General features: G+C 36.7%; 1 protein-coding gene and 1 long non-coding RNA gene across 2 annotated transcripts in view; both read left to right on the forward strand.

The window, feature by feature from the left end:
• The window catches only part of LOC135082128 (carboxypeptidase D), a 59774-nt gene extending 51416 nt beyond the window's left edge, over positions 1-8358 (forward strand). Inside the window, exons 19-23 of the mRNA XM_063976880.1 lie at positions 1476-1626; positions 2099-2301; positions 4236-4335; positions 5358-5498; positions 5967-8358. Of these exons, the coding sequence (XP_063832950.1) occupies positions 1476-1626; positions 2099-2301; positions 4236-4335; positions 5358-5498; positions 5967-6079 (708 nt within the window). The 3' untranslated portion in view covers positions 6080-8358. The remainder of the gene's footprint in view (positions 1-1475; positions 1627-2098; positions 2302-4235; positions 4336-5357; positions 5499-5966) is intronic.
• Positions 8359-11748: 3390 nt separating this feature from the next.
• On the forward strand, positions 11749-15117 carry LOC135082130 (uncharacterized). Its single transcript, XR_010259354.1, has 4 exons — positions 11749-11853; positions 12263-12415; positions 12887-12973; positions 13092-15117. It is a non-coding gene; the product is annotated as an uncharacterized LOC135082130 (long non-coding RNA).
• The last annotated feature ends 3303 nt before the right edge of the window (positions 15118-18420 follow it).

Genomic DNA, 18420 nt, shown 5'->3' on the forward strand with positions numbered 1-18420 from the left:
CCTAAACGCACCTGTAACGCCCCTGGGTCTGCAGGTGTCTATGGGCGACTGCTCGTTTGCCTCCTATCACATAAAAAAAAAAAAAAAAAAAGCCTTACGTATTAGTCGAATAATTTAGTCGAGAGGTGAGTAATTTAATAGTAGCAAAATTTAGTCGAGTAGGATACTAAATCGTTTAGTGAGGACAAGTAATTGATAGTTTTCATATGAACTCGACTAAACCACCTGGTACGGACACTTAGCCAGTGGGGGGTGCTACTCACCTATCAAAATAGAACCAATTGATTGACTGTACTACCAAAGTGCGAACGTTTTTTTTTGGTCAGTAACGAGAGTTTAGTTACTCTAGTACAACCCGCTCTCGAGGTAACTGCGCACCCAGCGGCTGTGACGTCACATCGACGCTCTGGTACGAACGAGGCGAACGCGGGGGGGTTTACGGGTGAATCGCAATCCAGCGAGATGCGCAGTTAACTCGACCGGGTTGTAATTACACGACTAGTCTTGAGGGATGCGCCCCGATGCGAGAAGCTTCAGTCTCTGTGGAGGGCGTGGCGAAGCCCACCGCGTGAGCGCCAACATGGCGCACTTCCGGCTCATGCTGCCGCCCGGGGAGTACCGGGTCGTGGTCCGCTGCCACAAGTATGAGGACCAGGTAGGTTGAGAAACTTGAGATGTTGCCACAAGGAAAACCTTCCCTGCTTGCAGCGGGACAAACTTGACCTTCACTGGTTCCTCGGCCACTAGACACGGGGGTGTTTGGTGGCCGCTAAAGGAGGACCTGTGGTGGCGGCGCGCGCATGTGTTCACGCACACCGTTAGCGAAGACCAGGGGAGGTACTTCTCCCCTGAAGCCAGTCGTCGCTCGCTCAAACAGAGCGAGCCACAGTCTGGGGCGGAGCCGCGAAAGAATGTCTAGGCCGACTAGCTCAGACAATAACTCGCAGCTCCGTCCCAAAGACTTCGGGAGGACACCGTCAGTTTTTAGTGAGTAGGCCCTGCCCATCTGGCACGGACTGGTTGGGTTTTTACTGGCGGTAAAGCTGCAGATCCTGGCTACACAGGAGTTGCAGCGGTGGGAACGAGAGGTGGGAATAGTCCTGTGCTTACAGCTTTTTTCATCCAATTAAGATTCGACAGAAATATACTCTTATAGCCTACCAATACTCAAGATAATATTGCTTTCTACAGGTCAAAATCGATTCAGTAGTGTATGCGTGCGTGCATGTTATCCGATCTGATTAAACCTGAGTGGGTCGTGCTGCTGTAATGGGGACGAAACAAGAATAAGAACACTTTATTCAGCATAGAAAAAATATACAGTACATGACATTAAACTATAAACTATGCTGACGTGGCGTCCGCTCAGCTATATTCGCGACATAGCAAGCGCCATGTCGAGAAGCTGGTTTTCAGCGGGAACCATTATACGATGAGGATTGCGAAATGATCTGCTGATGATGTTCGTATTGCAGGCTTTCACATGGCGCGTTGTGGAGAAAGTGGTGAAGCATAAAGACGTGGTGCTGCATCGTGTGAACTCGGAGCACCTGCCTGGAGGACAGTTCAGCGAGCTGCCACTCCCTGTGCCGGTGGAAGTTGACCCTAATACCATCTACGTCACCGGTCAGTACTGTAATACAATAATGTTGTTGTGATATCGGTCTTATTACAGCTTTTTAGGACATTTTTATTGTGAAATTGGTTTTGCTCCAACTGCACAAGTCCCTAGTGTATTTGTGTTTTACCGTCAACTGCAGATTATACTACACATATTTTTTGTGAAAACTGTCTCTAGCGTTTCCAAATTATGCTATTGTCTGTATACAGACAAAAAATAATTAACGACCTGTCCTGTATCCGTAGAGAATAATAATAAGTAAACACAACACTATTTAGTTCCAAATTAACCAAAGATTGTACTATGGATACTAAACATCAGAATCTCTCTTCCCAGTCGCTACACTCTTGTCAGAGTGGTCGTCAAACATCAAAATATAAACATACTTATTTTTATTTGATTCTTTAAATAAATAAAATACATATACCCAAAACATCTTTGACACAAAATTTGTAATGCTTGTTTTCCATCCCAAAGGCCTAGCCCTGGACATCAACAGCCAGCCGCTTCCCAACGCGATCCTGACCATCTTCCCGCTGAAGACGCTTAAGCCAGTAGCCACCAATACCAGCGATGCCGCCGGGCACTTCGCTGTGCGTCTACCAGTCACCTACTTGGGAAAGGAAGTTAGAATGACCGCGCGCGCGTCAGGATATATTACCAGGGAGAAACACGTGCCGGTAAGTTAATTCATCATCATCATTTCAGCCATAGGACGTCCACTGCTGAATATAGATCACCCCCAATGATTTTCACAATTACATCCAGCGCCATCTAGTCTCCAAGTATGCAAAGTTTGGATGCGCATGACCATGCGTTCGCCAGACTACATTACGAGGGAGAAATACGTAACGGTAAGTGGGACAAATAAGGCTGCGTTGCACCATCTTACTTACATCTATAACAAACGTCAAAAGTCTGTCAAACTCCATAGAAAAACATCGGCGATGGTTATAGTTATGCGGTTAAAGTAAGATGGTGCAACTCAACCTAAGTAAACCTTCCCAACGCGATCCTGAGCATCTTCCCGCTGAAGACGCTTAAGCCAGTAGCAACCAACACCAGCGACGCCGCCGGACACTTCGCTGTGCGTCTACCAGTCACCTACCTGGGCAAGGAAGTGAGGATGACCGCGCGTGCGTCAGGATATATTACCAGAGAGAAACATGTGCCGGTAAGTGAGTTAGAGATATTTTAAATAGCGCCATCTAGTCTCAAAGTATGCAAAGCTTGGGTTTGCATGACCACGCGAAAACAGGTGCCGATAAGTAAATTACGCACGGGCGTATACGAATATACGGTGAAAATACGGATTCACAAACATTACTATGAGGTCTCACAGTGCGCGTGGACGCACAGGGTCACACACAAACCAATCACAGAGCTCTATTCAACGTTGTGCGTTCGATTTCATGATTCACTAAAGCAAGCATCGTTTGTATACGGGCGTTAAAGAGACTAAACAGCGCCATCTAGTCTCAAAGTATGAAAAGTTTAGGTGCGCATGATAGCGCGGGCATCTGGGTACATTACGAGGTATTCCTCGTAATTAGTGTGGTCAAGTCTCCCTAGGTGGACCGACGATCTGGTGAAAGTCACTGGAAGTACCTGGATGCGGGTAGTACAGGAACTGTCGTTGTGGAAATCCTTGGAGGAAGCCTTTGTCCAGCAGTGGACGTCATTTGGCTGATACTAACGATTGTACACAGCGCCATCTAGTCCCAAAGTAATCGCTGGTAAGTTGGATAATTAAGCAAAGCTTCCCAACGCGATCCTGACCATCTTCCCGCTGAAGACGCTTAAGCCAGTAGCCACCAACACCAGCGATGCCGCCGGGCACTTCGCTGTGCGTCTACCAGTCACCTACCTGGGCAAGGAAGTGAGGATGACCGCGCGCGCGTCAGGATATATTACCAGGGAGAAACACGTGCCGGTAAGTCAATTCATCATCATCATTTCAGCCATAGGATGTCCACTGCTGAATATAGGCCTCCCCCAATGATTTTCACAATGGCATCCAGCGCCTACCTGCTACCTGGTAAGTAAATTAGAGACACTTTAAACAGCGCCATCTGAAAGCCTCTCTAAGTATGAAAAGCTTGGGTGCGCATGACCATGTTTGCGTCCGGATACATTACCAGGGAGAAACACGTGCTGGTAAGTCAATAAGTTAATTAGAAATACTTTAAAAAGCGCCATCTAGTATCAAAGTATGTAAAGTTTGGGTGAGCATAACCGCGCGAGCATCTTTAATCTGGTCTGCGAGCACGTAGAATTTCGTCCAATGACCCCAAGCTACCCATCCTTATCGCACGCGCGTAATTATATTGCTGTCGCGACTGTGCGACGGGCGCCCGCAGTGACTGTGCGAGCGTGACAGCCACATAATTACGCGCGAGCGATAAGGATGGGTAGCTTGGGGTCATTGGACGAAATTCTACGTGCTCGGAGACCGGGCTTTAGCTACTTTATGAGAGAGAAACTCGTGCCGGTAAATGGTATAAATAAATGAATTAGTGTGAACCGACTGCATTTGTTGCAAAGTAACATCTATTACAACAACATAAGACTTATTATGTTAAATGAGAAATAAACTTTATCCGTTCGTCCACAGATTAACGAGAACGACAACGTGACGCCGAACATACTGTTCAAGTTGGAAAAGGACGACTATGTTCTCGGCATGCCGCGGCTGGTTTTCGTCATGTTGGCGGGTGAGAACTTTTATCCATTCTTAGGAGAATATTCCTATTTCTCATTTCCCACTGTTGTAACTCATATGCGAGGTGTAGTGGCAACATTTTTCATAGTTGCCACTAGAACTGAATGAGTTGAAAGCTCACAAAAATATAATGTCAACTATCTCTGGCTTGGACTTCTTGACGGGAAAGTGAAGAGTGAGTCATAATAATAATAATAAATACACTTTATTGCACACCAAACAAATAACATAACAGAAGAAAAGGAACACACAAGGTACAATTAGGCGGTCTTATCGCTATGAAGCGATCTCTTCCAGACAACCTATGGTGAGGACAGTTACTTGAAACAAATATGAAGGGGAAGGCGGTGTCGACACTAAAGAAATAAACTATAATAAAAGGCATACAATTTAAACCAAAATAATACATACAAATAATACACAAAATGTTCAGCAGTATTGTTTTATTTTCTATAATTTGTGTTTAGACGACTATTGATTGTAATAACAATGAAATAAAAAAGTGCACTATCACTTCTCAAATTCTCTCAAGAAGGTCGTGTGAGGTCTCAGTAAAGCGCCACATATTTACTGACGCTCAAGAGAAAGAGGGAATATTCTATCACCATTCATTATATCATTTAATTAACATACAAAGTAAAAACTAAAGAATTGGCTGTATTGCATAATGCCTTTGCGTTTTCCTACAAAAGAATTGTTTGGGATGCGTAACTGCATAGCTCGCATTTATAACTATGTATTTTTAAAGCCTGTAAACCTTTGAAAAAGAGGCTGACAATAGTGTCTGAGTTTCTTACGCTGCTTCTTCTCAGCACTGGCCCATTTATTGTCCTGAAGCAGTGGTAGGGTTAATACTGGGAAATGTAAAAGTGCTTTTTTAAAGCCTACTTACAGAAATAAATGAGTTTTATGAGTTTTTTTATGAGGAACGTATTACAACCTTACTGCCTTGTGTTAAGGTCCAAAAACAGTATACTTGCTTGCTTGTGTTAACTCTAACTTACTGGTTCCCAGGTGTGGTGGGTGTTTGCGTGGTCACTCTCGGTGCCTGGTGTTTGAGCTGCCGCCAGCGCGCGCGTGACTCGCGCAAAGACTACTTGTTCACGCAACTACCCTCGGATGATAAGAGGCCGCTGTGTGCTGACGATAACTACGGTAAATTTATTATTTCTTTTTTACTGCTTATCAATCTTACAAAGGTGTCTGAGATTTTTCCGCCATTATGGTAAGCTTATTTAGGACGTCTATAAGTGACTTGAAAAGGGCCTAAATAGCAATAACAAATGAATTTGCCCTTACTAGTTGACGGCACTGGCGAATATTACTGTAGTCCGATCGCCTAGCACATAGAATTTCGTCCAATGACCCCAAGCTACCCATCCTTATCGCTCGCGTAATTATATTGCTGTCGCGCTCGCACGCTCACTACGGCCGCCCGTCGCACAGCCGCGACAGCAATATAATTACGTGCGAGTGATAAGGATGGGTAGCTTGGGGTCATTGGACGAAATTCTATCTGCTCGGCGACCGGACTTTAACATACACTGTTTAAAAGGTAGAAACAGCAAAGCATTTCGTTACTTGATGATTTTTTATAGAAATATAACTGTATTTTGATTGCAGAGATTGTACGTAAACCGTACTACGATGAGGAGGACCTACCGCCCTCCGAAACGGACTCTGAGGACGAAGTGGTCCTCCTGCGCTCCGACCGCGACTGGAAGTCCACTGAGTGAGCCAGCGACCACCAGCCCTGTTCTTGAAGCATTCTAAGCTTCAACTTGCGCTCAATAGTTGGCACCACTGGCTATCTTACTTGCCTGTGGCGCCAACATGGTGGTGCAAATGCAATAGTCCTACCGCTTCAGCGCTCACCAGTTTGCGCCACTATCGAGTGACAGGACTTGATAATGGCGCATAAGCGCCTGCCTACTCATCCCATGATTAGATAAAAAAAATATGATCCGGCTTCTAACAAACCATCAGAATGTGACAATCCTATCTATCAATTTAGTTAGGTCAGAAAATCGTATACGATATGGAATTTCAATGCTTCAAAAATAGGGCTCCAGGAGTTATTCCCGGCTGCTGGGAGGTCAGAAACTCTTCTACAGTTAATTCGAGTCAGTAAACTGTCATTGACAGACTTCAGTCGGACTGTAATGAGGGCTATTGTTATATCGCTCACCAGTTAGCGCCACAGTAGAGTAAGGTCCAGTCACTCGCCAGTGGTGCCAACTGTCAAGTATAAAAACGATAACCCTCATTGCAATAGTAATACAGTAAATAGATGGTGCGAACAACTTCTAGGCGGAAAATAGTCTGACTTATCATTTTATAGTGCGTCAAAAAATTCTGAATATTTGGCATATTTCATCAAATGAATTTAATACTCTATCAAAAGAAACTGTTTTAAAAATGAAGTCTGAGTTTAAAAATGTTTTATTACTATAGAGGCACTATCTTGGTAGGCTTTTAGTACAATATAACTATCGTATGGGGACCAAGTCTCATAGTTTTATTCAGAATCGGCCTAAAGGAACCATAATTATTGACGGCAATTTACACCTTAATGTCATAGACAAAAGTTATTGTGGTTAATGTAATGACTTTTTTAACTAATTAGCTTATTCAACTATCTTATTTAAAAGCTGAAGTTTCTTTGATTTTTTAAATATTAGTTTGTAGATTTTGTTCCTTTTCTGTGGTACATCCACTTCATAACATTTTTGTCGCGCTTTACTTTTATAATAATTATTTATTTCTTAAAATTTTACTACATTCCTCTTCCAGTATTATTGATTTGAAAATGTATTTTGAAATTGGCTATAAAACTATTTTTATATGGAATTTATATTCTCATGGAGTCAAGTTTAATATTTCTATTTATTTTTTATTATGTACTAAAACTGCATCAATGGACTTTAAATATATCCCTCCAATATTTACTCGACTGCCAAAATGAGTGATATTGAATTTTGGTGCAGTTTTTTACGACTAGATATTAATAAATTAAATTAGTGACTAAACTATCTATTTAACTATCTTCTATAAATATTTTTAACTGTGTTGTGTTTAATGTTGTAATGTATGGCTTTAGTGATATCTTATTGCATATTGTATAAATCATAGATCTCTTGTAAACGTGACGACAGTATTAGAATCCATAGTACTCGCAGTTTCAAAACAGAAAGAGAATGAAAATAATTAGTGAGAGGCAAGACAAGTGAATACACCTCTCGCTTGAACATTTATTAAGGTGTGTATGAATTTATGTGGAGTTAAACGAAGCTCAGATGCGCACCAGTGGAAATGCACTCTTACAATGTGAGAGCGAGATATGTACAACTGTCTCTTTCTACGATATACTTCCTAATCTTTCGTAAACCAATTTTGTGCATTTCGCATATTGTAATTTATAGTACTTGATCAATGATTGATCAATACCTACTGTCCCTAACTTTTACATTGCCTCATCTATAGATTTTAATCAAAATTATTTCCTATTTAGCTTGTTATTGTATTTTAATACTAGCTACTATTTATTTTTCATTATAATTTACATCAAACGTTGTGAATAATCTACTATAAATTATTTATTGCGAATTTACTGCATGTGGTATTCTCCAACACATTCCTATTTATTTTGCTTTGTATAACTTTATGGATTTTATTATTAGATATCATTATACGAACATAAACAATGTGCCTTATTCAAAAGCAATACTTAAATGATATTGTTTATTTATTATTTTCGCGAATTTATATTATTGAATCTCTTCCTTTTTATGACCCATTTATTAGTTTCATAAAAATATACCGAATTCACACATTTTGAATTAAATATCATTTGTGTTCGTATCTATTTTTGTTTTTACAAATTATACATACATATTGGTGCTCTTTTTAACGTTTTACACAAGTTTTAGAGAAGATATTATAGACTGTTGTGATAATTCCATATTGATTTTGTAGTAGTTTAATGTTTTAAGCAATAAATGTAGTTTTATTTGGCCTGAGTCGTTTTATTATGCTATTGTCTTTTTTTTGTAATCCATAAAAGCAATATTTTTGTAAGAATTCTGGAAAATACCATGAAATTCCCCCTATTCCACATACCCCTACCGGTAGCTATAATTGGAAAAAAAATCAAGTAACCCTACCAGTAGAGATATTATAGGTGGAATCGGGGTGAAATCCTACTCTGCCAAAGCCACTCAGTAGTATGACAAACAAAGAATATAATATTTACTGGTGACAAAGCCAACAGTCACAACATAGGACCACTCCCAGTCTCCCACTCTTCCCATGAATATCGTAAAAGGCGATTGAGAGCTTTAGACATACTCTCTAATCTGTGATTGAGAGGACCACTATTATGATTATGCTCACAGATATGGATTAGAGTAGATACCAGTGGGTAGACACTTCTCATACAAAAACTAGTCTCTATATGTAGCAATTGATATACAACCTTATCCCTTAAGCAATAAAGTGCATTTTGGATTGATTTCACTATAGCAGGGGAACCCGCGGATCAATACCACCATACTAAAAATAATTGTTAGTGTCCTTATGTTGGTAGTATTGTTAGTTTGACAAATGAAAAAAAAATGTCTGTCAATTGAGTTTGAGTTTTTAACCGGCGAATTGATTCGTGTGAAGTTATTTTCTCAGATTTGGTGCAATATTACTGTAAATAAACTTTTCTGTCGTTTACGTTGAGTTGATTAAGTTCCTCCGTATCGGGCGTGATAAAGTTTGCTGTTCAGTGTTATGTTTTTTGTGAGATAGAGACTCTTTTAAATAAGCTGTGTTTCAACTTCTACAGAAGTTTAAACTCTTATTTACTTTTCTGTTTAATGGGTATGTTATCTACTTACTTGAAATATTAGATCTATTACAAATCTATTTTTCATTAAAAACAACCCTATGTGATGAAAATGTAAATGTACTTTCAAAACTGGTAAATGCATGAACCAGGGCATTGACACTGGTTGGAGAGAAATTATAGGCTTTGTTTAATTAATACCTATTTCATTTTAGGCTTCTACTGATAATGGAGAGTAGAAACAACAAGAAGTGCGTTATTTGTAATAAGAGGCGAAGTCGTGGTGGATCACCCTTACTTTTGAGTAGGTTTCCTCTGGATTCTGACCGGTAAGTTTCTAATAACACTCATTTATTACAAGATAATTTTACTGATTGTGTAAACTTAAAGGCTGGGATTAATATTTTTAATCATACAGTAAATAACCATAACCAATTTTTAATTTCAGTATTTTGTTTCGTACTCTGCAAATGAATTGCATAACAATACTAAAAGAAATTAGTTGATGAATAAATTTCAGTTTGTTATTCTTTTTCTTTTCTAATAGGTCCTATTTCTTATTTCAGTTGTCGAATGTGGGTTAAAAATGCTGGCATAGAAGACTTAGCATATCGCACACCTAGATCTAAACTGAGACAACTCAAAAAAGGGCATTTTTCAGGAGGCGAAAAAAACGTATTACTACATTTTTTGTTAGGGAAGTTACGAAACTCAGTTTTACTTTGGATTATTGATAGGCTGTGAAATGACCCTGTGTATAAACTGGGTCAAAAAATCTATCCTTTTTACCTTTAATCGCAGTTTTTTTAGTTGTTACATTTTAGAGGAATGACTTTGTATAAATAATAAAGTACATTTAGACTTGAATCAGTTTTGTTTGGACATTTTGAGATTTGAGTCCTCCTTTTCCACTCTTAAAATTTTTATATCGTGCCATTTAACTTGATTCCGATTTTCGTCTACAACCAAATTAGTTGCCCACATTTTTTGTAAGATTTTAGTGTCATAAAACTTTTCAAATGTCATCTCTTCCACGTTCTTTGGTCCTCTGTATTTCAAAATTTCAAGATGTGGCTGAGACCTCTTCCTGCACTATTAAAGTGTTTTCATTGAATGTTTCGATATCCTTAATTATCAATTTAGGAAATGTTTGAGAAAACAGTTCTTTTTTAACACGATTTGGATCAGCATAAGAGATATAAATGAAGATTTCATGACATGGTGAACATGATAGGTGTTTGAGTTTCTTTAGCCACTTTTTCTTAGCATCAGCTGATTGATATGTTTATTTATTATTTATTTACTTATTATAGACCTTTTTTCTACATTATTTTTTATTTCTACATTATAAAGAAGGTTTTATCTCTTGTGCAGACAACAGCATATCAGACTATACACTTGTATTACAACTACATTAGTTACTACAGTGTTTAACTTGAAGTGCCGTCGTCTGTACATTGCCATTTTAACTATCTTTACACTGTTCTCTCAAAATATTTAAAAGAAAACGACCTAGAATATTTTTTTCGGAAAATAAAAAAAATATCCACTGTAATTTTTACTTATCCAACAATAGTAAGTTAACTCAAAACATTCTTCTCAAACACAACAGTTGAACAGTTTGAATAAAACTAACTTTATTTAGAAACAGGGATTATCATACTGTACCTGATTTTAGGTGAAACATGCAAAACTACGCGTTCTGTATAGAAAAACATTGAATTGAAATTTGTTCCAACAAAACTACGCCAACTAGAAATTCACAAGTTGATTCATCAAAAGTAACTCAACTCAAAATAGTAACAAAATATAAGTTACTTTATCAAACAAAACTGGAACAAGTCAAAATGATCTGGTTGACTATTGCAGAACAATTCATCAATACTGTTACTACTCAAATTAACTCATTATATATTTTCTGCTTAACTGTAACAAATCTAAATATCCGCGTTTTCGTTTATTTTAATACGTGCACTCTCTGATACTAGCGAAGGTCAACTGACAAAACGCTTGTTTAGGTGGAAGGGGTTGACAAGTGTTGATTCAACAAAAGTAAGTTATCGCCATCTAGCGGCAAATGGATCAAGGCTTTATTAAACCTGTTATGTTGGAAAGATGCGTATGATAACCGAGTATTTGAATACAAGCATAAGTCAAAATTGGCAATTTTTGAGTTGTCTCAGTTTAGATCTAGGTGTGCGATATGTACCTATTGAAAAGTTACACCAACTGAAGTTTGTTTGTGGTGGGCACTTCACTCCTGAATCCTTCAATGCCAAAGGAACTCGGCTGAAGAACTCAGCTATTCCAACACTGGAATTGAGCAATCCCATCTTGCCAGATGAAGTTTTGACAGAGTTTCCTCTTCATGTAAAAGACTCCAATAAAGAAAACCTCAAGACAGGTATGATGATGACTTCAATTATTTTTTTTAAATTTAATTTACTATCTATCAATTTTTCTGAATTATTTAGATGTCTTAATTAATTTTCTTTGGTTTCCAAAACAAACCAACCGAATGCAATTTAACAAGGTTCTTTCTTTGTAACCACAAACATGTGTTGTATGCTTATCAATAAATAATATATAATTTCAATTATTAATTATATCTATACTTTGTTACAGTTCTTTATGATCATTCATATTGCATTCCAAAGAAGTCAAATCCAGTTGAACGAGGTATGTTTATCTAAAATTATACTAATAATATAAAAAGGAAATATTTAATTGTTTGTTTGTATTTGATCGGCTCCGTAACTCGAAGCCAAGATAGCCTAAAGTGCGGGTTAGAACCCCACAGCTTGAATATTGTAGTAAACCCACTCGTAACACAATTTAGCTTAGAATGTGTGTTGGGTTAGAGGGACTTTAGTAATTTGTGTAATACAAATTCTTCAAAAAAAGTACCGGACCAATTTGAAAAATTTTAGGCAATCTACATTAATTAGCCAGGTCAGCTAGTTTAATAATATTTATAAGCTAGTAATTTTTAATGTGAGCAAGACATGTACTAGACTGATTGTACCCTAAAGTTGGGTAAGAACATGACATTTTATTACCCAATTCACATTTCATTATCTGCTTTCAGTTCCCCTTACAACTACAACCAAACAACTAAATTCAACATGTTTGGGAGCTGTGGATATACCAGATTCTGGTATTTCTGCGAAAACAACTTTTGAACCTCTTCCTTCTACTTCCAATGCACCAGAACATATGACCTATAAACCCATTACTCATGGTAAGTGTACAAACTAATTATTTACCTTCTAAAATATGCCTTCCCTCAAACTAAAGAATGCCACCCTGGATGCGTTCTGCAGTCTGCAGTCAGGTCAAAATGAACTTATATGTACAACATTCTAGGTTTCTGTACATTTTATATTAATGCGATTTGACCGTGCGGATACGAACAAAGAACGCAAAGCACACGTGACTGATTGCCTTATCACGACCACTTACAGATTGTCTTGACATACCCGCAGACCGCATCCAGAATGCAGAACATTAAAACCTCTAAATGCATTTAATTTAATATTATGTCATTGTTATTGAAGGTGGGCCCACGCTTCATATTTTATGAGAAGAGCTATCATTATCCTGTCTTTGCATTTTTTTAAAACTTGATAATGATTGATTGATTTGGAAATAATATGTTTCATAAAACAACAAAATAAATTTTAAACTAATTTGCATATTTATAATATTTCAGATGATAAAAACATTTGCCATCAAGATGCACAGGCAGAAATATTAGTCCACAGTTATAAAAGACCTAAGAAAAACATTGAAATGAAAGGTAAGATAAAACATACCTAATTTAAAAAACTAAGTAAAATTGCTGATTAATTAACCAATATTCAATTCAATTTGCTTTAATGTTGTTTTTTTTACTAATGGAAATGTTTTTATTACAGACACTTCATCAACATTTACAATTAAAGAGAAGAGGCTTTGGCGACAGTTACAAAATGCAAAAAAAACAATAAGGAATATAGCGAAGTCAAGAGTGAATTTAGACAAGTTAGATTCGGAAGTGCTGACATCGTTAGTAAAGGATGTAGTGCAGAATAACAAAAAAAAGTCACAAGGAAAAAGGTGGACTTTAGCCAACAAAATATATGCTTTGGCTATATTTAAACGGTCCCCTAAAGCATACCGCTATATGCAAAAGCTGTTTACGCTACCAAGCACTAAAACGCTCCAAAGGATTTTAAAAAATATACCAATGGAGCCTGGTATAAATAAAAATATAATTGATATGTTAGAGGCAAAAGCATCAAGTATGCCAAAGGAAAATAAATATTGCTCGTTAATATTTGACGAGATGGCGTTAAAGAAACGGATAATTTATAACGAAATTGCTGATAAAGTGGATGGCTACGTGGATTATGGAGAGGGCGAGAACATGGGACGAGAAAAGAAAATTGCAGACCATGCGTTAGTGTTTATGATACAGGGTGCTAAACATAAATACAAGCAATATATTGCGCACTATTTTGTGGAAGGCACAATATCAACAGCAAAACTGGCAAAAATTATATCGGACATCATCAAAAAATTAAAAGAAATCGGATTTATGGTTCTAACAACAGTTTGTGATCAGGGATCTACAAATATAGGAGCTCTTAACATGTTAAAAAGAAACTGTGGACAAGGCATAGATAGCAACTTTTTCTCTGTAAATAATGACAAAATTTTTATAATCTATGACATCCCTCACTTGTTCAAATCATTACGAAACAATTTCTTTAAAAGTGGAAATATGTCTTTCGATGGAAAAATTGCACAATGGAGGCATTTGGTAGTTGCAGAAGAACACAACAGAAATTTTTTAAATTTTAAAAAACTGAATAGTACCATTGTAAATCCAACATTCAAAACTAAGATGAGGGTGAAGTATGCTGCGCATGCTCTGAGTAATACCGTGGCAGCTATTTTAAAAATGATGGCATGGAAAGAAGTTTCTGATTGCAATGATACAGCATTTGTGATTGAACAGTTAGATAAACTATTTGATTGTACAAATGGTCCATCATCTTTAAATGACGTAAAGAAAGGGATCCGGGAAAATGTTTCCACATCAAGTAATCACATTGAGTCTTGGACCTTTTATACTGATAAGTTAAAAACCATAAAATTTATAACAGCAGAAAACACGATACTAAAAAATGTTAAATGCGTAAAGGGATATCAAATATCTATCAAATCCTTAAACGATATTTGGGAAAAGTTAAAGAATGAAGGGTTTAAATATATGAACCTTAGACAGTTTAACCAAGACTCTCTGGAAAACTTATTTGGAATCATTAGGCAACACAGTGTAACCAATAGAAATCCCACTATCACGCACTTTACTGCAGCGCTTAAAACAAGCATGGTTACTGGGCTGAAAGTGCCTCATAGCAGAAGTGCTAATTGTGAAGCAGACAACAATAAACATATGCTGGAATATAAAGACATTTTAAAAACTAATTTAAAAACAACAGAAATAAAAATTAATGTTCAAGATTCCACAGACACTGAATTTTATCCTGTGTTGTCTATCCCGGACCCTGAAAACTTAGAACAGCCCATTGAAAATTTGTGTAGCCTTGAAAACCAACCAGTAGTATATGTAAGCGGGTATTTAGCTGCCAAACTATTACAGAACAGTTCTTGTTTAATTTGTGAAGAGTGTTTGAGCGTGAAAACTCCTGTTGACAATGATTTGTATGCATATATATCTCTTCGCGAATGGTGGCATGATAAAAAAAGTCTCGTTTATCCAACAATTCAATTATGTACCACCGTAAATGAAGCTAAACAATTTTATCATGACCATATTGCCGACCAGATATATATGGAAAATGTTGGAAAATTCATTTTCTTAATGTTGAGTACAAATTGTAATTTTAGTTGGTTTAAATGTCAACAACATAATAAAGAAATTTATGATAAGATGTTTAAAATATTAAGTTACCTTTTTCTAAGAAAAAGTTGTAAAATCATTAATGACAGCTTCATAAAAAGTGAAAACAATTTTGCTGACAAAAGTAAAAAAGCACAGCAACAAAGCATTGAAAAGTAATCTTAGGGCTGAGGTTCGATCAGCTGATAAGAAAATTAAAGATGTTTATAAATAAAAATCCTATTTTTTATTAGAAAAAGTTGTGAAAATAAAAGTTTACAAAATTATCATTTCTGTACTTTGTTATAATTTTCAATAATTCCTCATGCCTACAACTGCTATGTCATGTTCAATACTTATTGTAATATACCTATTTTATTTCGAAATAAATAATTTACGTTACAAAACTTCGTTTTACTTACACATAATATAAAATAAAAATAGTAATCATTAAAATATTGAAGGTTCCTATACTAGATATCGATATGCAATTACAACCCTAGCAAAGTATCGATAATCGATAAGTTATTACGAACGTCACTAATACTGTCAGAAAATAAGGCATTATGTTGGTAGCTCCGCCTGTAGTTTGTGCGGTTGGTAAAGATTTGCGGGTCGTTCTCTAAAATGCATATGTGTGCGTGAGCTCAAAAAATATCTATGGAGTGCCGTCTCTTACTCTTTTATGCTCTTTGGTAGATACCAAAGAGCATGTAGATACAGCAAGTTGATCGTCAAAGCGTGCCATTCCGATATGTCCAAATGGACATACATGGTCGAGTGATGTTCATGTAATCCGATTACAACAATCGGTTTCGATGATTTTACGAGGACAGTAGTACGAACACGGTAGAAAGAAGAAATTATTTACGGATTGAGAATTGTAATTAACAGCACAAGTAACAAATAATTAATTAGAATAAAGTAGCAGTAGAAGAAGTATAAAGTAGCATTGTTTTTAATACATATCCTGCGATGTACTCTTAAGAGTTAAAACCATGGTCTCTGTATGTGTGGTGCACTCATACCGATCCCAAGGAACCGTACTTACTCATAACAATAAGACACACACTGATGCATGTATTCATGCACTTGACAAATTTATGTCTTGAAACGCTGGTAGGGTAAAAAAAATAACGAGATTTGACGATTTGTAAGAATTAATTTATTTTAAAAAGGTATATAAAGATGTTTTTGGTTTTGTATTTAACAAATTATCAGTTTTATCGAAATTAATTAATTTTCGAATCGAGTCACACGATATCATTCGATGACTTAGCAAATGCAGTACGATGATACGATTACTTTTACGTTGCGGCAATCACTAAAATTCGCTAAAATGACACTAATGACGTTTAAAAAGTGGCACGCTCGGCTTCTTAATTATCCTTAGTCTGAGGCTTCATACAATTTTTGACACATGCTGCATCTATCCATATCTGTGATTATGCTCGATGGGTGAATGAGTTAGCATCATTCGTTCGTAATGACATTACCACCATGAAGCTACAGATAAAAATGGAGGCCACACTCCGAATACCTACTTGAAGCACAAACTAAGTATCACTATCTCGTTCTCTGTGGGCAGACTCGCTCTTTCTAAATAAACAAAAAATATAAAATTGCTCAAATTCAATGAAATCAATGTAAAATCTTTATTTCTTGACATAGGTATCATTAAAAATGATAAGTGTAATTACTGGTAAAACGTTTTAGGAAGAAATTACTGTAAAAAATGTGAAAAATGTTTACAATGATCCAATGTCGGAAATCACGAAATAAACACTTACGCGTGGAATCTTATGTCACTTCCAGGACAGCACGTACTACCGCAACCACGCACTACAAAATTTTGCACCAATTCTTGTGATAAAACAATGATTATTTCCTGTAAACAATCTAAAAAGAAATTAACTGCTTAATAAACAAAATAGTAAACAACCGCCATGATGGGCCGGATTGGGCCGATGTTGCCACATGGTACCGATTACCCAGGAATTGGGATTGTAATTCCCTGATTCGCCAACACATTAAGCCTAAATGGCCGACAATTTTGTGATTTTTTATTTAACTAGGTAATCTTAGTTTCAAATATTAATTATTTATTTGTTTAACTTCTGATTTGGTTAGTGAATTGGCTATTTCGAAGAATTTACAAGGAGATTTAAATCAGAAGATAGCAATACTACAGTTCACACTAAAAAGAGAGGTAGGGCCGCAGAGAGCGAGATAGATATAAGTAGGTATTTGACTCAAGTTTTTGTTCCAACTCTGCCCTCCATTTTTATCTTTAGCTTCATGGTGGTAATCATGAAGCTAAAGATAAAAATGGAGGGCAATAGCCAATTCACTAACCAAATTAGAAGTTAAACAAATAAATAATTAATATTTGAAACTAAGATTACCTAGTTAAATAAAAAATTACAAAATTGTCGGCCATTTAGGCTTAATGTGTTGGCGAATCAGGGAATTACAATCCCAATTCCTGGGTAATCGGTACCATGTGGCAACATCGGCCCAATCCGGCCCATCATGGCGGTTGTTTACTATTTTGTTTATTAAGCAGTTAATTTCGTTTGAGATTGTTTACAGGAAATAATCATTGTTTTATCACAAGAATTGGTGCAAAATTTTGTAGTGCGTGGTTGCGGTAGTACGTGCTGTCCTGGAAGTGACATAAGATTCCACGCGTAAGTGTTTATTTCGTGATTTCCGACATTGGATCATTGTAAACATTTTTCACATTTTTTACAGTAATTTCTTCCTAAAACGTTTTACCAGTAACTACACTTATCTTTTTTAATGATACCTATGTCAAGAAATAAAGATTTTACATTGGTTTCATTGAATTTGAGCAATTTTATATTTTTTGTTAATTTAGAAAGAGCAAGTCTGCCCACAGAGAGCGAGATACTGATACTTAGTTTGTGCTTCAAGTAGGTATTGGGAGTCTGGCCTCCATTTTTATCTGTAGCTTCATGATTACCACAGATATGGATTAGAGGGACATTACCACAGATATGGATAGATGCAGCATGTGTCAAAAATTGTATGAAGCCGAGCGTGCCACTTTTTAAACGTCATTAGTGTCATTTTAGCGAATTTTAGTGATTGCCGCAACGTAAAAGTAATCGTATCATCGTACTGCATTTGCAAAGTCATCGAATGATATCGTGTGACTCGATTCGAAAATTAATTAATTCCGATAAAACTGATAATTTCTTAAATACAAAACCAAAAACATCTTTATTTACCTTTTTAAAATAAATTAATTCTTACAAATCGTCAAATCTCGTTATTTTTTTTACCCTACCAGCGTTTCAAGACATAAATTTGTCAAGTGCATGAATACATGC

Source organism: Ostrinia nubilalis, chromosome 21 (assembly GCF_963855985.1).
Source record: "Ostrinia nubilalis chromosome 21, ilOstNubi1.1, whole genome shotgun sequence".
In the NCBI taxonomy this organism is placed as follows: domain Eukaryota; kingdom Metazoa; phylum Arthropoda; class Insecta; order Lepidoptera; family Crambidae; genus Ostrinia; species Ostrinia nubilalis.